This window comes from Panonychus citri, unplaced genomic scaffold (genome assembly GCF_014898815.1).
Source record: "Panonychus citri isolate SS breed McGregor unplaced genomic scaffold, ASM1489881v1 Contig00063, whole genome shotgun sequence".
NCBI classification, from domain to species: Eukaryota; Metazoa; Arthropoda; class Arachnida; order Trombidiformes; family Tetranychidae; genus Panonychus; species Panonychus citri.
The window spans coordinates 1,589,812-1,612,337 of record NW_026515468.1 but is presented as its reverse complement, the minus strand read 5'-3'; the positions used below and the strand labels follow the sequence as shown (position 1 = coordinate 1,612,337).

General features: G+C 32.7%; 1 protein-coding gene across 2 annotated transcripts in view; it reads left to right on the top strand.

The window, feature by feature from the left end:
• LOC128385967 (cGMP-dependent protein kinase, isozyme 1-like) overlaps nucleotides 1-22,526 on the top strand; it is a 30,075-nt gene that overhangs the window by 5,732 nt on the left and 1,817 nt on the right. The window contains exons 4-12 of one of the 2 annotated variants that reach the window (XM_053344910.1): nucleotides 16,368-16,431; nucleotides 16,656-16,845; nucleotides 16,952-17,054; nucleotides 17,369-17,666; nucleotides 20,465-20,592; nucleotides 20,960-21,122; nucleotides 21,315-21,457; nucleotides 21,826-22,006; nucleotides 22,278-22,394. In XM_053344910.1, the coding sequence (XP_053200885.1) occupies nucleotides 16,368-16,431; nucleotides 16,656-16,845; nucleotides 16,952-17,054; nucleotides 17,369-17,666; nucleotides 20,465-20,592; nucleotides 20,960-21,122; nucleotides 21,315-21,457; nucleotides 21,826-22,006; nucleotides 22,278-22,394 (1,387 nt within the window). The remainder of the gene's footprint in view (nucleotides 1-16,367; nucleotides 16,432-16,655; nucleotides 16,846-16,951; nucleotides 17,055-17,368; nucleotides 17,667-20,464; nucleotides 20,593-20,959; nucleotides 21,123-21,314; nucleotides 21,458-21,825; nucleotides 22,007-22,277; nucleotides 22,395-22,526) is intronic. The other variant, XM_053344911.1, reaches the window with a different exon arrangement.

Genomic DNA, 22,526 nt, shown 5'->3' with positions numbered 1-22,526 from the left:
AACAAGCAATTTAATCTTTATTAATTACAAATTAAAACAAATTAAATTAATCATCAACATGATTATAATCAACCATCACCATCATTAACTAATCACCAACTGACTGTTGTTGTTGTTGTTGTTGTTGATTATCATCAACAATTCAATCATCATCATCATCAACAATTAATGTTGATCAACAAAATTAATTTTGTTAGCCTGTTGTTGTTGTGGTTGATCAACATCAACAATGACTATAAATGTTTGTCAACAATTAGCTAATTAGTTGTAGGTTGAGAGAGAGAGAAATTAAATCAAAAAAGAAAGAGGAAAGAAAGAGGAAAAGAAAGAGAAAAGAAAACAAGAGAAAGAGGAGAGAAAGAGAACTTAAAATCCCTTTTGTTTTCTTTCTCTAAAATGTAATTTACATTACATCCCCACCCTCATGATTAAACGAAGGGGTTTGGAATGATAATTCAGGTTATATTTCTGGATATTGGCAGCAAATGTTTGGAGTGAATTTGTTCAGACTGGAATGGTGATTCCGAAAAGCAATATCATAAATATTGGTAGCAATTTTCCTGATAATTCGGAAAGGTCCACAGCTATTTTGATCAAATTTCCTTTTATTGATCCCAGCTCGATTTTTGATATAAACCATTTCGTTTTCAGCAAATTTATAATCATCATGTTTGCGATTATAAATCTCAGCATTTGTTTTATGATTCTCGATAGAATTTTGGCAAGCTTGAGAACGGGCTTCAGCTAATTCGGGGAATTGAATATCAGCACAATTCCTAGGTTTACTTCCATTAAATAAATAAAATGGAGTAAACTGAGTAACAGCATGAGGAGTATGATTGTACTCGAAGATAGTACGTTGCAAATACTTTACCCATCCATATCGATAATTATTTGAGATCATTTTGATCCTTATCCGATCAATGAGTGTGTTACCAACACGTTCACAAAGTCCGTTGCATTGTGGTGATGATTTGGGAATGAAATTAATTTTAATTTCCATTCGGTCCAAATATTCAGCAAATTCATTGGATGTGATAGCGGTGAATTTATCAGCTAATATGGTTTCAGGTTTACCATCAGCGGTCACTTTGTTAATTAGTGCAACAAATTCAGCAGCAGTTTGGTGGTTTGAGGCAATAGCCCAAACAAACCGGGTGAAATGGTCAACAGCAAAGTGAATGTAGCGTTTCTTGGATCCATATCGATCCAATCCACAAATAGTATCAATAGCGATTATTTGGAATGGACGTTCAGCAGGACCAAAATGTCCCATTTCAGCAATTAGCTTTGATCTCCGTGTCTTACCCAATTGACATGGATTACAGTTCTTAACAAAATTAACTACATCCTCAGTTAATTTTGTCCATGTATATTTCCAGCTGATAATTGTGATCATTTTCCTTATATCAACATGACCAAATTGTGGGGAACAGCGTCCATTAGCTTGTACCTCAAGGTTTCAGGTAGAATCACCTTCCTGTTACCATTTTTATCAACCTTGTAATAGAGTCCAGCTTCATCAGCGAGTTGTAAATCAATATCATTGATTTTAGATTGTTCAGCTTTAATTTCATCAGCATTAATGAAATTTACCAGTTTAAATGGGTAAGCAACTGGATCAGCAGCAATAGGATCTCTTGAGAGATAATCAGCTTCGACATTTTCTTTACCAGGACGGTATTTAACCTCAAAGTCATATTGAGAGAGGAAGAAAGACCAGGTAAATAGTCGACTATTTGGCTCCTTAATTTTATGTATTGCTTTAAGAGCAATGTGATCAGTGATGACCGTGAATTTACGGTCATAGAGGTAGTGGTGCCAAAATTTTACAGCTTCGACAATTGCCAAACATTCGAGATGAGTAACGGGATAGTTGACTTGATGGACAGTTAACTTTTTGGAAAAATATCCAATCGGATGTAATTTGTTGTTCTCATCAGGTTGTTTTAGGACAGCACCTAGACCAATACGACTAGCATCAGTCTCCAGGATCAGCATAGCATTTGGGTTGAACATTTTCAGCACGGGATCGGAAGTGTACAAGGTTTTGATTTGATCAAATGACCCTTGGCATTCAGCAGTCCAATTGAACTTTGTATCCTTTTTTAACAGCTGATGGATTGGGTCCAGAATTTTGGTAATGTTCTTGATAAACTTTCTGTTATAATTTACTTTACCCAAGAATCGTCGAACCTCTGATACGTTTTTCGGTGGGTTGAGATTCAAAATTGAATCAATGTTTGAATGAAGAGGTTTGATTGAGTCATGGGATAAATTATGACCAAGATAATTTACATTCGTCTGGAACAGTTTGGACTTTTCAAAGTTCAATTTGATATTTTCAGCTTCAACAGCAGCGAAAAGAGAGATGATCAATGTGGGTTTGGAGAGATGGTGAAAAGATGATAATGTCATCAATGTAATTGTGACAAAAGTTTGTCAATCGATGTTTCTCCAAAATATTTCGGATTGACCTTTGAAAAATGGCTGGAGCATTTTTCAAACCGAACGGCATCACTAGCCATTCATAATGACCATGTTGAGTAATGAAGGCGGTCTTGTGGATGTCCTTCTCTCGAACCTTGATGTGCCAGAACCCAGATCTAATGTCGAAGACACTGAAGAATTTACTCCCATAGAGAGAATCGATAATGTCTTCAATCCGGGGCATCGGGTATTTATCAGCGAGCATCTTATCGTTAAGTTTCCGATAATCGATGCAGAATCGGGTCTTATCATTGTCTTCCCTTTTGAAGGCCAATGTAACAGGTGGAGCATAAGGTGAGTTAGATGGACGGATCAACTTTGCTTCCAGCAGAGATTTAACTTCAGCAACAATCTTGTCCTCACGCAAAGTGCGATAAGGTTTAGAGTTGATTGGAATTTCGGTATCCAATTCGACGATGCATTCGACCTCTTTTAACTGGCCCATGTCGAACTTACCTTCAGCAAATACCCCTTTATATTGGGTCAACAGCTTTAGCATAGCAGCATTGATACTATCAGCATTTACCTGATCAGCAGCAATTAATTTGGTCTTCAGATCCAAATAAAAATTGTCATTCAGCTTAATTGGGAGAGGCAGCAGCTTGATGGTTGTTGGTTCAACTGGAGTACCAGGAGTTTGGGTGATTTGGTAATTAGAATCACATTTGAGATTGAATTTCCAGATTAAATCCAATCCCAACAGCAGATCAACACAAAGTAAATTTGTGACATAAGCAAAGATGGAATGAGAAATCGATCCAATAGTTAAATTGAGTTTTGCGAGACTTGAAATTTCCCCTTCCCCAGTCATTGTTGAAAAACTTGAACCATTAAACTTAATTGATTTAAGGTTCAATTGATCAACAATTGATTTATTAATCAAAGAGATATTAGATCCTGGATCATAGAGGATGGAAACTGGATCGGTGTTTATTGAACCAGGAATAATGAGGTGAGAGGGTTTGACTTCAAGTCTCTCAATTAGTTTAAATGTTGGGAAGAATCAGCAGAATTGGAATCGGAATCTTCAGCTTGGACAAAGTTGACTTTGACCTGAATGCCCTTCTTAATTGGACAATCCTCAGACCAATGGTATTGATCTGGTTTCCCAATGTTGATGCAGGTCCAACAAGCACTTTTGGGTGGTCGTTTGACAAAAGGTTTGCCGTTGGCTTGGACTTGACCTCGTTGTTGAGCATTGAATGGTTTCTTATCATTGGTTCGAGGTTTACCCTGTTGATAGTTTCGTTGAGGACTCCCATGACCATTACCTTGTTGACTGGAGTGACCATGATTGCCTTGAGCGAGTTGACCTTCAGCAGTTTTGGCGGTGGTGAAGGATTGGTCAAATGTTTTCACTCGATGACCAAGGAAACAATCATGAAGTCTACCAGTGAGGCTGTCAATCATAATGGTAACAGCATGATCCTCAGATAGTCCAGCTTTATTGGCCAACCGTCGCTTGGATTCAAAGTAAGTTACCACATCCTTACATCGGTCAAACTTGAGATGGAGAAATTCGAGAATGGGCTCGACAGTTTTAATCCCGAAGCGATTGATTAGCTTCATCTTCATCTCTGGCCAAGTTGATGTGTCTCTTTCGCAGAGATAGAAATCCAATGGATCCTCATCAAGATATTCACCAAGAATATCGAGCATCACCTCTTCGGACCAGCCATATCGTTTACCAGCCGACTCAAAGAGCTTAATCCAATTTTCGATTGAGACATTTTTCTTAAGTCCGGTATAAATCTTCAGTCGGTGTGGTCGATTGATTCGAGGTTCCGGTTGATAAATTGATTCATCCTGAGGAAAAGATAGATCACCTTGATCAGATTGATCTTCAGCCATGGTATAAGTTGATTAACTTTAAAGGTTTGGATTGAAACAGTTCAGAGTTTGGCTTAGTGATTGGTTCAGCGATTGGTTCAGCAATTGGTTTGGTTGATTCCAATTGATTCCAATTGATTCCAATTGATAATCAATCAATTAATTGATTACCAATAAAAAGAAATTAATCCAATGGATTATCACCGACAGATGATAATCCTGTCGACTTATAAGGAAAGAGCTTCAGCCAGAAATTCACAGAAATAATTCCAATACGAAATTATCACTGAATATGAATTCCAATTAAACACTTCCTTGGAAATAATAACCAATCGATGCTGAAAAGGAATTAATTAATTAACTAAATTTAAACAAGCAATTTAATCTTTATTAATTACAAATTAAAACAAATTAAATTAATCATCAACATGATTATAATCAACCATCACCATCATTAACTAATCACCAACTGACTGTTGTTGTTGTTGTTGTTGTTGATTATCATCAACAATTCAATCATCATCATCATCAACAATTAATGTTGATCAACAAAATTAATTTTGTTAGCCTGTTGTTGTTGTGGTTGATCAACATCAACAATGACTATAAATGTTTGTCAACAATTAGCTAATTAGTTGTAGGTTGAGAGAGAGAGAAATTAAATCAAAAAAGAAAGAGGAAAGAAAGAGGAAAAGAAAGAGAAAAGAAAACAAGAGAAAGAGGAGAGAAAGAGAACTTAAAATCCCTTTTGTTTTCTTTCTCTAAAATGCTATTTACATTACATGCATTACAATGTATTTGAAAAGCGCGCTAAAAACTATTGACTCACGTGACTAGATTACAATGTTTACATACAGTGTGTTTCTAAAAAGCGTTGCGGACTTTGATTGATAATTACTCTTTTCCTGGAAACTGTATTGTTATGAAACAAACAGGAAATGACTATTGATGATCAAATTGCAATTAACAATCAAAATTTTTCATAATTTGTAAACACATCTTAAATTACAAGTTAATTAAAAATTAGAATAATTATTTCTCTAAGATAATTAACGTAATTACTAATTACATAATGAATCTTATCACACATCCATAGTCTCATTTTAAAGAGAATTTTTCAGTGATCAACATCAAGTGTTTACATCTTATTAAAAAGTTTTATCTTGACTGTGAATTTAAGTCTAATCAATGAGTGATTATCGTTATCCCATCGACCAAAGGGTTTTCATGGTTATTGAATACGCCAAGACAGAAAATTATTCTGAAGTTCAACGTCGTTTCAAACGTACGTTCAATATGAATGATTTGCCAAGTCGAATAACCATTAAAAGGCATTATGAAAATTTTCGTACCACTGGATCTGTTCTCGACCACCAAAAAGGCCACTCTGGCCGACCACCAACGGCTGTCACTGAAGATAAGATCGCAGAAGTGAGTGAATTTTATAGAGACAATCCTCGAACATCATTACGAGTAGTGGCAGCGAAATTCGAGGTAAGTCTATCGTCAATTCATCGAATTGTCTCGAATGTTCTCAAACTTCACCCTTACAAGATTTCAATGAACCAATTGTTGTCGGAAGCGGCAATAGAGAAACGAATCGAGTTCGCTAACTTTCTAATGGACAAGATCGACCAAAAGAAGTTGAATTATAACAAAATCTGGTTCTCTGACGAATGTCATTTCTGGTTGAACGGATTTGTCAATAAACAGAACTGGCGAATCTGGGGGTCAGAAAACCCGCATTTCATACTCGAAACGCCTCTTCATCCAAAGAGAGTGACTGTTTGGATGGCAATTTGTGCTAAAGGAACAACCCCAGTGGTTTTTATTGACGAAAACGTTACCTCATCCATTTACCTTGAAATGCTTAAAAACGATTTCGTCCCGTTTGCTAAGGAAAGAGCATCTATTGACAATTTTACTTTTATGCAAGATGGAGCCAGAGTTCATAGAAAAGAGGAGGTGTTTGAGTTTCTCAGAAAAACATTCGGAAGAAGAGTTATCTCATTGGATTATAAAAAAATCTATCCTGAAGCAATTGAGTGGCCACCATACTCACCTGATCTAAATCCGTGTGATTTTTACCTTTGGGGATATCTCAAGGACCAGGTGTATAAGAATCAACCAAAAACATTAATCAACTGAAGGTTGAGATAAAAAATGCCGCGGAAAAATTGACGAAAATACACTCACAAAAGTGATGGGTAACTTTTACCGCCGATTACAATTTATTGTAAATGCCGAAGATGGACATATTGAAAATGTAATCATTTGATAAATTAAACTTTGAATTTTCATAATCTGAAAAGATTTCGCAAATACCATGTTTCGTTGTAAAGTTATTTAGAATCAAAGTCCGTAACGCTTTTTAGAAACACACTGTATCATTATAGTATTGTTTTAACTGTATGAACAATAAAAAGTCAATCATCTCAATCAGCCATCATCTTCTATATTCCTCTCGTAATTTTTCCATTAAGATTAATGATTTGTTTAAATTCCTAAAACCTAAGCTCAATGTCTGCTTACCATTATACTGCAGAAGGGACTGGGTATGTACTCGAGGCTCACCAGTCCCCGCCAGAGACATATTCTCTACCAAGTAGGCGGCAATTGACCCTATGACTTTTGCGAGGCGTTCATTTAATCGTTCGCGTAGCTGAAGAATTAGCCGATAGACCTGTTAAGAGACAATGATCATGACTCAAGATTGTTATCTAGTTAAGTCATAAACGCAAATTTTTAAGGGGCTATTCCCTAATTGCTATCTGTAAGGGGCCGTTGCAAAATTAAAAAAAGTCTTTTCTTCTTACATGTTATTGTTTCGATTAAACTATATTTTTTCTATTATTATTATTTTTTATCTTCTACGTACCACAGCCTCATTTTTTATTTAATACTTGAAAATGTCATCAAAATGTGGTGTTTGTGATTCATTCATAAGTTCCAGACAGCGGTTGAATATACATTGAAGCGACTTGACTTGACACAATTCATGAGACTTCACGCTGAGCTGGCAAAAGATGCTTCCGTCCCTAGGACAACCTTTATTTGTTGAAGCTGTTTTGGCTAATTCAATAGTTGGTTCAAACAAAAGTATCAAAGTCAAGTTGTAGTCATTTGCCTCATCATATGCACAATCATCATCAAGCTCTACATCAGTAACAGAAAGGGATCACGAGCTTACGCCATCACCTTCAATAACTTCTTCTGGTTACTTCCGTCGGCGATCTAACTTACGCATTGTAATTAAACCAGCTCCATCACCTAGAAGATACATCAGCATTGGATCTATTTCAGAGTCTCAACAAGTACAAAAAAGTTGAATGTCTAAGACTTGCTTGTATTTTTGGATTTCGATGGCGGAATTATTGAATGCTCGTAATCACTTTATAACTGAAAGAATCTATTTTCTGAAGAAAAAAAGTATTTACATCCCAGAAAATTCTCGGCGGTGTAACCATCACGATTTTTTCACTGATATTAAGAACATCGATCAAATATATCTGACTGGTCAATTCACTGTTGAGGATATCGAGGATGTTTTTCTTTCCCTGGTAAGTTACAAAAACATTTTATCGAAATTTTCGATAGATCACTCGACCGTTCGGTCAAAGTTAACAACAACAACACTGGGATCATTTCTGTTTCCATCTTCTTGTTTTCGACCACAAAGTTTCTTCTTTGTTTATTTTGATTTTGCCTCTTGATTTTTGTTCTATTTTCTATTGTTTTGAACCAATTAACTTTTCTTTCTTTTTATCTTTGCTAATATTTTACACTAATAATTTGTACATCATGACTGCAAGGTTCTATTTCGATTTTTCCAAGGTAATTTCTGTTAAATGTTTTTTGAATTCTTTGGTTTTGGCCTCTATTTATTGATACTACAGCTTGGTTTTCTTATTTACCTTTTCAGTGCGTATCTGAAATTTCTTCGATATCAAGTGACTTGTCCAATCTGAAGGAATAAAATGTTATTTTTCTATTTGTCTTGACGATGAATCGAATCACGAATCTTCACGGATTAATGAGAATATATTGCCGGAATGATATTGGCAGAAGACAAGGCCGAGGAGGAAAATTATAACGAAGCAAAAGAAAATGATAAAAGGGTGAAAATGATGTTGATAATTTTCCTAATACGGTTATTTCTTTAAAAAGGATGAACGAGTAAGAAATTCGTTACATTTCCAGAGTTAGTCTATATTATTAATAAAAACCGACTAACCAGTAACCCTCATCCTTTCATTAATCGTTTACCACCAGAGCTGATTAACACTACTCACTATTGATTCTGGGTCAGGTTTTCAACCGTGCAAGACCATTTAAAAGGTCGGTTTTGTCCTTATTGTTGCAAGGTGAAAGAACCTAAACGATGGCAGAACTTTCCCCATTTTTCATTCTCACGCAAAGAGAATTTCGAATTGTAGAGGGATGATTCCTTCTCTTCAAAAAGTTTGGAATAAATTCAAATGATTAATTAATAAACTTTTACTTAGAACTTGGAACAATTAACATACGACTTTCTTAGATTTTCATCGGACTAACAATAATTACTCATGAAAGTAACTTAGAAACACTAGAATACTTGGACTAAATATAGTAAACTGTCGAGGAATACTTGTTAAGGTGAACTAACAATACTTAGACGATGTGGATAACTTGTAAATGATGACTGACGGTACTTAAGTACATGAGTGGCAAAGGTGGACTAATGGTATTTAGACGACGACGGTGACTATTCAGACAGAAAAAACTGGCGATGGACGGAAGAAAGTCGAATCTTGGGATGGATCTAATTAAACGTCAACGGGCTAATTGGATGGGATCTTTGGCGGATGGGTTGTTCGTTTAGACTCGCTTCTTCTTTTTGATACTAAAGATGATGATGAGGGTAATGAAGGATAAAATAGTGATGATGACAGTGATGGTAAATAACCAGAAGGGAACTATATTATGTTCATTGTACCCGAAGGTGATCACTTGGCAGGTTCGACCCAAGCTACAGAGTAGGGATCTAATTTTTACGGTGGTTAAATCAGTTCTATTTTTGAATAATTTTTCTATCCCTACATCTAATAAGAGTTGGTAACTTAATTCGGCGGACTCCCTTGCAGCGATTATTCTTCTCACCTTCTCTTTGATCAGTCTAGTTTGGATTAATGACATTTTTAGGTTTTCATTCGTGGTTCGGGTGGGCCAAGAATGGAAATCGAGTAACTTATATTCGGGGCTAAGGATAAAAACTGTCGCTAAGGGGACTAAAAAGGTTACTTCGAATTGTTGAAACCGACAAAGCTTTCTAGACCAAAGAAGGGAATAAATTATGGAAATATTTTAAAATATCACTTTGAATATCATCGCGCTATATGTAAATATTCATATACAAAAAACCGAAAAAACAACTACAAAAAATACAAAAAAATTGAATCACTATCATTGTAAAGCACCGAATTTATGCGCAAAATTCATTGCAAATATTCACTTTCCTAAATTTCCTTTATCACACTGTTGTGAGACATGGATATCTATAAGCCAAAACAAAAAACGAATGCTCTGACCCTACGCAATAAACCCTGGGTTCTTGAATGGTCGAAAAAAATTTACCGTGAAATACATTGTAAAACCAATGAAATCGTTGAAATAAAATGTATCACTTGTCCTGAAAAGCCATCGTTGAAATCTGATTTTATTGTCATATCTTTAAAAATACCAAACAAAACTTACACATTTTGTCCATCTATCGGCATATTTAGGTCAAAATATAGTTTACTGAATAGTTTTTGATAAGCTAGCTCGCAAGAGCGGAAACGGTTGCTTCTTACACCTTTACATCCTTACGTCCTATAATACTATCAACTTTGAAATTTGTTTCAAATAGTTGTTTGTTGCTCTGCAATACATCGTAACATGAAGTCAATTCATTAAGATTATAATCAGATATTGAATGTGCATTTTATACTAATACAGTCCTGGGCCAAAGTTTTAGGACAATGGTAGGTTGAATTAAATTGGATTTTCAGCTATTAATGGTTGTCAACCGGTAATTAATTGTTAGGGTTTAGATTCCATAAGCATGTTAGTTTTAAACAATAACAAAAACAAAAAAAAATCATTGTTATTAAAGAAGTGATTAAATAATTAATCCCTTAAGTTAAATTAATATTTTCTCGTCAAAAGTTTAAAGACGATTGAGATTTTCAGTGTATTTTTAATGGAAGGTTCAAATCAGAAAAATTGGCTGTAGTAGGCTGAAGTGAGTAGTATAAAACTGCTTGCTCGAGCTCATTTCCAGGTTAACTGAATCTGAATAAGAAATAAAATATTCAGTTTATGATGTTCTTATCAGTAATCTGTTCAGTTTATTGTTTTAAATCACGTAAGTGATACAAGATGTTTAATAATAATTATAAAGCAGAAAGATGTCTCATGTAGATAATTATTTGTGACTTGTAATTGTATGTATTTGTAATTATTATTAATTACATGCAAACCCAGCAACTCGTCTCTTGTAAGAGAGACGAGTTGTAAACAAATCTAAAAATGGTGAAGATGAAGATACAGATGAAGATGAAGATAATAATTATTTATAATACGAAGTAAACTAAATGTATCGATCAGTTGGGATGAATTTCCCCTTCTCTTGTCTTTGAAGTCAATAAAATCTAATCAAAAAAGTGATCTGATCTTTAATACTATTACTCATAAAAGTTCAACAATTGGTCCGTCGAGCCGGATACGGTGAAATTTACTTGAATTTGTGAAAAGTTTATCTTCTTCCTTATCAATTGAAATTGTTATACTTTTTTCTATTTAACTTAAATTTCGAAATTGGTGTATTTACTTGTTAGTTTTACCATTACTATTACCATTTGCCTCCTCCAAAGCCTTCTCTACTGTTTCTGGGCACTTCTCCTTATCATAAGGAGCAGTAGCCTCAGAAAACATTTTTATAGAGCCAGCAAACCTTCGTGTTGCCTGATTGGCAGCATTTCTGGCTCTCTTGGCAACTTTCTTTGCAATCTTAGGGTCAGGAAGACCCTTAGATTTTAATTCAGCAGCAACTGCAGCTGTTCTTGCTGCTGCACGTTTTCTGTTGTTTTTACGCCACTGTTTGGCCATAACTTTTGACGAAAAAAAAACCTAAGTAAGATATATGAGAAAAGAGTTAGAATGAAAGTGAGCGAATGAATGTGTGCTGGTTAGTATCTAAATCTCAAATGAAAGCTTAACAATTGATGACTTTGTGTTGTCAAGTTGAGGTGTATCGTTGTGAAGGGTGGGTGTATCGTTGTCAAGGGTGGGTGTATCGTTGTCAAGGGGGGGCGTGGTCAAGGTAATGCATGGGTCAAAACACGGAGATCGTGCTGCCACAAGCGCGAAATTCAAATTTTGATTTAATCAAACGGCAGGAAGCGAGTGGAAGTGTCTTGCATTGTAACACATCCCTAAAGAATTATATATTTAAAGAAAGGTTTTTATCAGAATAGCTACCAGTTACTATTTGTTTTCTTGTGGAGTAAAATATCAAAAATTTCCATATTAATTCTTGCTTTTACTAAATACAGTGTATGTACTTGTATACGAGTAACAAAAGTAAAGTGGATCTTTCTGTATAAAGAACAGTGGAATAGCACCCTGGTACTACTGGTTTACGATATTTTCTAATATTACACCGAATATTAATCATCTCTAACCTAACTCAATACAATGAATCTTTAAAAGTTATAAAAGTTACATCAAATTCGATCTAATAATCATCTAAATGAACTCAAAATGAACGTTATTCTGAATCAGTTCGATAATCTGAAAAAACGATAAGTAGAATTATTTCCTTAAGTGACAAAACCGCATAAATTATTACCTAATACATATTAAGTTTAAGTGTGATGTAACGTAAACATTTTACATGAAAATTATTAGGGGTTGAATTTAGTTTGAATAGAGTTCAATCGGACGATTATTTCACCTTCAATGGTTATCAGAATTAGTTAATTTAAAGCACAATTAGATTATTTTTAATAGTTAGCCTTCACTGGCTATTTTGATATTGGAAAAGGGGTAAAATTCAGTCTTCACTGACTAAATTATATTTCACTGAGTTAATTGATCAGTCTTCACTCACTAATCAATTAACGGCTAATTTTCGGTCTTCACTGACCTTTAGACTTTTTATTCACAATGAGATTTAACTTTGTTTAATCAATAGATTAATTTATTTTTATAATTCAATTTAGGGTCACAATAAAGTTAACAGGTAAATTTTACTTAGGTTGATCTTAACAATCAACCAAACACATTAGTTGAACTTCATTGATCAACTAATGGTTGTTAATAATGAAAACATTTCTCAGTATTTATTATAATTTTTATCTCTTGGTAAATCTTCATTAAGTGTTTTTTTTATTCTGGTTAGATTTTCTAATTAGATTTTTATCTTTGACCATTTTCAATACTTGAGAATATTACTCAATATTACTACATGTGAAAACAAAATCTAATCATGTTCAATTGATTAGATCACATCTTACTCAGTTAATTTTTTATCATTCATTTGCTTAAAAACATATCAAAATATCTTTTCTCTTTTTAAAAAAAATATTCACAGACATCTTAAATTAATAGATTCAAACCAAGCAATTTGCTATTATCTCTTCAATATAAAAAATCTCTTATTATAATTAACCAAATAATTAACAATAGTTCACCTTGATTAAACTAAATAACAATAATCAATACAAATCATATTTATAAAGTTATACAATGAATGCAAATATGAATTTCTTCACTTAGTGTTCATCAATTAATGTTTTATTTTCAAAGTAATTAGCGAATTCTCCATCATATAGCATTTAACCATTATCGATTGAGAAACAATAGCAAAGGAAACTCTCAAATCTCAAACACTTATAAAAACTCAAAATATTATAAAAAAATTATACAAGATTTTCAACTCAACAAAAACCAAATTTTATCGTATATCTTATCGCTCTCACCCTTCTCATTTTGTGTGAAGAAACTCCTTACTTTATCATTATAACCATAATTGGTTACCGATAAATTTAGAACATCTAATTATACTCATTATTTGCGTAAACATCTTGAAAACAAATTTACTGCCAATTGGCAATGCGAGTCAGTTTATTCAAACTACTGGAAGTAACCTCCGATGGGAAATTTTAATCTAATCGGTTTGTTACTGTGGTGAGTTAAAATTAGTTTGTTTCAATTTTTGGTTTTCATCCAATGGCTATAAAAGGAATATAACTATAACCCTAAATGTTTTCATCAAAACAATCCGAACAATTTACTAGTATGAATTACCCTATTCATATCCCATACTTTACTGGAAAAAATAATGATGATGTTATCAAATGGTTCGATGACTTGGAGATTGGTGCACAGAACAATGGATGGAATTCAGATCAAATGTTCATAAGCGTTACAACCTTACGTACCTTACGTACGTAAGACGTACAGCACGGAGTTGATTTAGCTTTATCAATGGTAAATTTACTCCTGAAGATGAACGACCTAAAAACTACAACAGTTTAAAAGAGTCGATGATACGAGATTTATGTCCATATGATTTTCGTTCTCAATTATCTCAACAACTCCATAACGCTACTCAACAACCAGGTCAATCAACATCGTCATTTATTTATGAAATCTTTGAGCTATGCCAACGAATAGATGAGAATATACCGGAGATGATTATTCTGAGCATCATTAAGGAAAAGTTACTTACACAAATAAAATATGGAATCGCTTTGCAAAACCCACAATCTCTACAACAACTATTGGAATCAGCAAGATTAGCTGAAAGAGCTATGCTCTCTTGTAACAATCCATTCGTCATGCAAAAGGAAAATGCAAATCCTAGCATAAACGATACGACATTGAATCTTCAAAAGTCCATCGAACAATTAGCAAAGAGAATTGAGAACTTATCTACGCATCAGATGATTTGTACTTATTGCAATAGATCAGATCATACCGAACTGAATTGTTGACGTAAACTACGATCCATATTAGGGCTTAATACTATTTATCCATCAACAGCTAATCAACCATACGCATTACCCATTCATTACGATCAACATAGTACTCAACACACAAACAATCAACAATGTGAAAGAGATTATTATGACGATGATCATTACATGGCTGATTCAACTCAGACTGATTATTCACTTCCACGGAGTGGAAGGTCCAGAACCCCGGAGACAGGAAATGATATCAATGAAGACAAACGTATAAAAAGTAAATCGATTCACCAATCAAAACAATCACCCACCCCAAATAGAAAATCAAAACAGGTAAAAATGGTAATCCAAACTTCTGCTCCTAGTGATACGGACGATAATGGACATTTCGCTGAAAATAATACTATATTTAGTTTTGCAATCATGAATGGCAATGACTCAACAGATGAAAGTTTAATCCTTGATGATGATCCACCCTAGGTGTTAATGCCAAAAATTCAATACACAATAACTGTCTTGTCTACCCAATAAACACAGATGATCGACCGTCGAATCAAACAATCATCTGATCAACAAAATAAATCTGAGAACGGAACGGAAAAGTTGGTCGACAAATTCAAGCTTCATGAATCTCAAACTCAATCGTATAAGAAGCAAGAAAAACAACCCGTGATGGAAAAACAGCCTTGCATTCGACGAACAATCAATCAATCGATTTATATCATCATGATCCTTATGATACAATTACTTCTCACCGTTTATCAAAAACACGGCACAGATCTAATATGGAAAAACGTCGACCACAATTTCTTCATTAAGAACATATTACGATTTATTAATCAAAATCCTCGAGATTTGGACTTGACCAGTGGAATGGTCACCATAAGACCGAGAAGATGTTGACAAATAAATGACGTAGCAACAACTCGTCTCTGGTAAAGAGACGAGTTGTAAACAAATCTAAAAATAAAGAAGATGAAGATGAAGATGAAGATGAAGATGAAGATAATAATTATTTATAATACGAAGTAAACTAAATGTATCAATCAGTTGGGATGAATTTCCCCTTCTCTTGTCTTTGAAGTCAATAAAATTATGTTCTAATAACAAAAGTGATCTGATCTTTAATACTATTACTGATAAAAGTTCAACAACATGAATGAATGATTGAAATTTAATCATTCAAGTTTAAAGTTTCAAACTTTAAACATTGTAGTGTAAGTTACAAACACTGTTTGGTTGATTTTGCTAATTATACAGCCAAAGACTTTGAGTTTGCATGCACTTTTTAAATCATTCACGCAGGTAAAGATAATCAATTAGAGATAAAGTTAACCCAGAGATATGATGTTAAGTTTGTCCACTAATTTAAGTGATTTAGTCTTAAAATGGTCAATTGATTAGATATCAAAAGTTATCTTTACTTGCTTATCATTAACTGCTTGAATGATTCAAAAAGTAGGTGCAAACGCAAAGTCTTTGGCTGTATAATTTTTGGTTTTTATTAACAACAATTGGAGAAAAGTTAACAAAGTTTACTCTCAGTTAACAAATGTAAATTTTTATCAAATGAACGTCGTTTAAAATATTTATTGAAAAAGTATTTGTCATAGATTTTATGAAAATAAAGGAGAGAGAAAAAAAGATCGACTGCTTGCTCTAGATCAATTCAGCTCAGGTTTTAGACTACTGAAGTCCCCCCAGGTTTCAATCAATTCAAAGAAGATAATTATCTAATTAATATTGGTTTTTTCTTGTATACGATAAGCAAACTATCAATATTTAATTTTATTTTGATGAAAGGAATTTGAGTTTAATTCGATCAGAAGCAATGCTACAATTATTTAATAATTGTCCTCAAACGTTTGCCGAGTACTGTAGTACGAGTTCATGTTGAAGAGATTCATTCAGATAATCATTGATTATGTGTACAAATCATTTAAGTTGATTGCATTGAGATAACTTGAGAATCTAAATGAAATATAATCTGAACTTTCTGAAGATTTGATGAATAAGATTTTATTGATTTGAATTCTTAACTTTTTCGCTCTAAAGTGTCCCCTTATTACAGAATTTGGATGAGGAATTTGTCTCAAGGATCGTGGATGTCATTGAGCTGGTATTGTAACTGATTTTTTCAATTATTAATAAATCTCATCTCAAATCATAATAATTATGCATGAAACTCAAAAGATTGATTTCATGAAATTCATAGTTATTTACTATTTCGGATTACTATGAATTTGAGCAAAAAAGAAATTCTGATTCAAAAGATTCCCTGATAATTAAATTGATTTCTTTTTTTCCCTCCCTTACTTCCACCACTGAACATAAAATATAAAGAGAGAATTTCCTGAAGGAAATTATATATGTCGTCAGGGTTACCATGGTGATTCGTTTTACATCATTGCGAATGGCTCCGTTCGGGTAACTCAGGAGATTCTGATGAATAATAATCTCGATTCGAAGGAGGAAAGGATCTTAAGAACACTTAAGAAGGGTGACTATTTTGGTGAACAGGCTCTTCTCTCAGGTAAGACAATAAAATTCATTGGTAAAGAAAAACGAGATTATCTGATTAAGATACAATTGATTATTTGTCCTTTAATTTTCTAATTTTTTTTATAAATTATATTCAGGAGGAAATCTACGAACTGCTAATGTCATTTCAGAAGAATGTGAATGTTTGGTTCTCGACCGTAATAGTTTCTTTTCACTTGTTGGCGATCTGAATGAACTCAGGTTAGTGTTTTGTTTATAAAGGTAATTCGATTAAATGAAATTGACTGGGAAAAAAGAGAAATGAGAGAAACTGAAACCGGAAGCGCACGTTTACCGGAAACCATAATATTCCCGCTGGTGATCATAGAATAACAATAAACTAATTCTAATAATATTCCAAAGGGAATCGACCGGAATTGATAATATTTTTGTCATAATAGTCGAATTTTTTTGTCCCTGATTCTGATTCTGACGTAAAGATAACATTATGACAATACAGTTAACTATTTTTTTTTGTTTCTTTTTTTTGTCGTATTTCATTTTTTCTGTTATAGAGACAAACGATATAATACAAATGATGATTTATCATCATCACTGAGAGAATCGTCATTATCGTCACCAGATCCTTCAACATCATCTTCATTCATTGAAGATGATGATAAAATCGGTTCATTAGGTACAATTCAATTGGATCATCTTGTAATTATATCTACTCTTGGTATTGGTGGTTTTGGTAAAGTTGATTTAGTGAGATTATCAGCTGATCCAGCAAAGGTATTCGCCCTTAAATCTTGCTCGAAAGCTTTTATTAAATCGACGCAACAACAAGATCACATCATTAATGAAAAAGTAGTAAGTCTATTTATCATTTTAATACGAAAACAATGATAATGAACCTAATTCAATATCTGTATCATTGTGATGCTGATGAACATGATGATTTACATGTATTTAGCTTTGAAAACAATAGAGAAACAAAATCATCGAGTTAAATTGAATTGACTGTTAGTTCTTGATGAAAGTGAAATGTGAATGATATCCGATGATGATGATGATGATGTTATCATCCCACTCTCACTGACATGAAATCAACTTCGAAATCCGTTTAAATGCTAATTAAATGTTTCTATTCATAGAAGTTCATTCGGAAATTGCTTTCACTGTTACTGTTTGTTTCTGAATAAATTATATCGACATGAGTCTTACATCATTTCTATCAACCAATTATTAATTTTAGAGAAAGTTTCAAATTTAATTTATGTTCTGTTATCTTATTGTGGTTTCATCTCAAAATGATTAAATATTCATTTAGGTTGGTCAAGGGCTTGTGGTCAATGGTTTTTAGGATGATTTATAGTGAGAACAATTTTTATATCATAAGATGAAGTAATTTACATTCGATCAGGAATAAATTATGGAAAATATCACCCTGATTCTTGACCGAGAATCCATTCTTTTCGTTTATCTTCTGAAATTTGAAACCTATTTATAGAAATACGATGCTAATGATCAATCTCATGATGATAATATTTGAACTAACACAGCATTTGAATATCGGAACACTGAAAGGTGGAAAGATGATTTAATCAAATTACTTTTATTAGTTGAATATGACAAAATCACTTTTACTTTCTAATTTTGCAATCAAACTTTTAATTGGTAAAAACAAAACTGCAATTAATTTTAAATTGAATTATTAATATAAGGATTTTATCATTAGCTGTTAATTATAATTGATTATAATCCTGATTGTGATATTAATATTTATAACTCTGATCTTGATCGAAATTATAACAATTATGTTAATCATAGTAGTTTTGATGAATTTATCCTGAGGACTAATTTCCAATATAAAATGAATGGATATTGATCCAAAGGTGGATTGATTCAATTTCCTTATAAATTTTGGTAATAAAAAGCCAATAAAATGAAATGAAAATTGATCAAGATGACAAGTGAAAATCTAATGAAGGGGTTACCATGAAATCACGAAGATTAATAATAATGATTGAACGGAGATAAAATGAAAAAGGAAAAAATTGACAAGTGATTTTTTTAAATGATTAGTTGATTAGATTCTGAGTGAAATTTGATTGTTATCAGGGAAGATTAAGGACAGTGGATAAAGATGAAGATGAAAAAGTAGAGAAGATAACAAAGGAAATGATGAAAAAATAAGCTGAAGATAATGATGATTCCATATACTGTTATTCAGTTGTCAGAATGTGACAACAACTCTGTCAACTGTTGATTAAAGATCAAAAGATGAGCGCAGATAATCAAAGACTTATCACCATTATCATGTTAAGAGATGAACAAGATAAAGATGACGATCATCATGATGATGGTGAAAGTAACGATTTAAAGTAAATCTCATCAAGTGAAAAGCATCTGATGATTTTCACCTTGATTTTTGGACTTTCGATGGAACTTGTCTTCGAGAAATTAGTCTTTCTTTCGTGATAACTGTTAGTCTTTTTTACTCTTTGATTCTCATCCTTCTTCCTTCTTTCGATGTCTCATCTTATATCTAACCTTTTGCTCTTATCACCTTATCACAAGGGACCGAGTTTCCAATCAACCAGATAATTGTTTTTGTCTATGTAGAGTGATAATATACTGAGAATGTAGTTTTCAGCTTCATGGAGCTGTGATAATCCCTGAGTAACTGAATATTCGTTGAACCATTTCCAGTTTCGATGCATCTCAAGTGTTACTGTTGATGTTGGTTTGTTTTCTCTTGTTCAATGTTGAAATTACCTCTCATGATGTTCAAAGCCCGAAATGTTATCGGTATTATTGTAAGAACCCATTAGTTTCAGGGCAATTGTTTTCATCTCTTGCTCTTATTATCGTCATTATCATTTACTACTTCCTACAATGTATATTGATGCTCTTCGGATTAAAGTCACAAGATTTAATCCAATGAACCTTATCAAACCTCTCACAAGATTAAATAACTTTATATCATTGAAATACTAATGATATCCATTATCATTATCATTGATTAAAATACTGGCATCTGATAAGTCATAATCATTAATTATCATTCAGATTACAATTTAGACTCTCGAGATGCTTGAAAAGTAACATGTAAATGATTGTGAATCAGAATACAAATTAGATACAATTTTCAAATGATCAACAGTTAATTGGTTGAATATTAATATGTTTTTTTTTGTAAACTGATTATCAATTGGATTATTAGTCTTCTTGATAAATTGTTTGTGAATTTATTTCATTGCCATGTGATCATTAATATTAAACATTCATCATGATCGTTTGCTTAATATTGAATGAAAACAAGAATTGATAATATAAATTAATCTGATTATCTTTTAATGGTTTTAAGAGATTGATATTCTTTTATAATATTTAAATGTTGACAAATGATTTTGATGATTATATTGGAGCATTTAAATCATTACCATGTTAATGATCATTTTTTTTTCTCTACCCTCATGGTTTTTGCTTCCAACAAATAGAACAAAATAATTGAAGCATAATCAATTATCTGAATGTTCAGTTTTCTTTTTTCCATGAGAATCATCAACTCATCTCACCATCATGATAACGATGATTATGTTGATGCTATTTTCATCATCTTCCAGTTTCTCTCTAATTCCCCTTCTATTATTATCGATAAATAGGTTCAGCAAATTGCTTCTCAACATCAATTTGTGGTTAAATTATATCGAACTTTCAAAGATGAACATTTTTTATATTTTCTCATGGAAGCAGCACTCGGAGGTGAACTTTGGACACTTCTTAAGAAAACGTAAGAAAGACAAGCCAATTTTCACTCGAACATGAAGTTAATACTTATGAACATTGACAGAGTTCTAACAATAGATTTCAACAGAATCACTTAAAAGTGATACGACTCATTGATCATGTGAAATTCATCTCAAAATTTATTGTTAATATTTGTCGAAAAAAAGTAAAATTTTGGTATGAAAATGATTAAAAATTCACTTGAATAATTATTTTTAGTCTATTGCCTGAGGAATCATGATCAATCTCTCGTTCAATTCAATTGTATCTGGTGTTCGATTCTGTTTGTAGACTTGATGACAAAAGAGCTTTTCATTCAATCGACATGAAGAGTAACAATTGATTCAATTATTTTTCTATTCCATTTTCAGGGGTCGTTTCAGCGAAATAACTTCACGATTTTACTTGGGATGTGTTATTGAGGCTCTTCAATTCCTTCATTCTCAGAAGATAATCTATCGTGACTTGAAACCAGAAAACTGTTTGTTAGATTCAACTGGTTACTTGAAAATAACAGATTTCGGTTTTTCGAAGGTGAGAAGTGGCCAGATGATTGAGTAAAAGAATCAGTTTATTAATAATAACAGGAAAAGATGAACAAAAAGTAATCATGATAAAATGAATCAATTATTGAAATTGTATCTTATTTATGTTCATCAATAATCCACGCGGAGGTCAAACAATATGATCAATGTTTTATTAATCAAAATCATTTCCATCATCTAGATATTGACTCCTGGTATAAAAACTTGGACATTCTGTGGGACACCAGAATATGCAGCTCCTGAGATTATATTGAATCGAGGTCATGATAAATCAGTTGATTTCTGGACAATTGGAATCCTTTTGTATGAACTTATAACAGGAGTGTAAGTAAAGAAACATAATAATAACAATAATAAGTTGAATCCAAGTGACATGTAATAAGCTTAATGATATTAACAACGATGAGAGATGATAAATATTTACATCAACTATTATAACCGTCAAAATGCCATTACCATGTAATCAGGATGGAAAATTATCACTTTAACTGAGTCGATCTGGGGAACAGACAAAATGATATAATAGTAATTTGTTGGTATGAGATTAAGATTATTAGAGTTCTCGTGGAAAAGGATTAATCTTCTAAGCTATTTATCATTGTTACGAATTTGGATCAAGAATTAAATTAATATGAAAACTATTTCTCTCCATGAATCAATTGATTCGATTCTTTTCTTATTCTTATCCTTAGACCTCCATTCCAATCATCTGATCCATTGAAAACTTATAACATTATCCTGAGAGGATTCGATGATTTCTATTTCGATAAAAAGTTATTCTCTACTAATTGTATCAACTTAATCCGCCGATTGTGTCGAGAAAGTCCTTGTGAAAGAATTGGTGTTCAAAAGAATGGAATTGCTGATCTCAAGGTAATTTAATCAACAGAATAAATTTCTTCTGATTAATTATTAATATGAATGTTGATTTCTTTCAAAATTTCTTTTAAATCTCATGGATCAAGTTATCACTTTATTCAGATAATCAGATGAAAATAGAATTTGAATAATCTGTTGACTTTCAGTTAAACGATAACAAGTGATTATTGTGTAGCAATAAATTTCGTCTTATGAATATTAATATTACCCAAGATGTTTCATTAATCCTTCACTATTAATTGTTCTAATTGCCTTCTATAAATAGAAACATAAATTTTTCGCTGGATTTGATTGGGATGCTCTGGTTAATCGAGCAATTAAACCTCCCATTGTACCAATTCTGTCTGGTCCGACGGATACACGATACTTTGACTTGAATCCAGTAAGTTACATCCAATTGAGATCAAATGATCAATTTGATTAATGATCATTATCCACACAATTATATCATTGATATTTTATCAATCGTGTTAATGACGTATTGCAATTAATGATTTGTTCACTTCTCATTAAT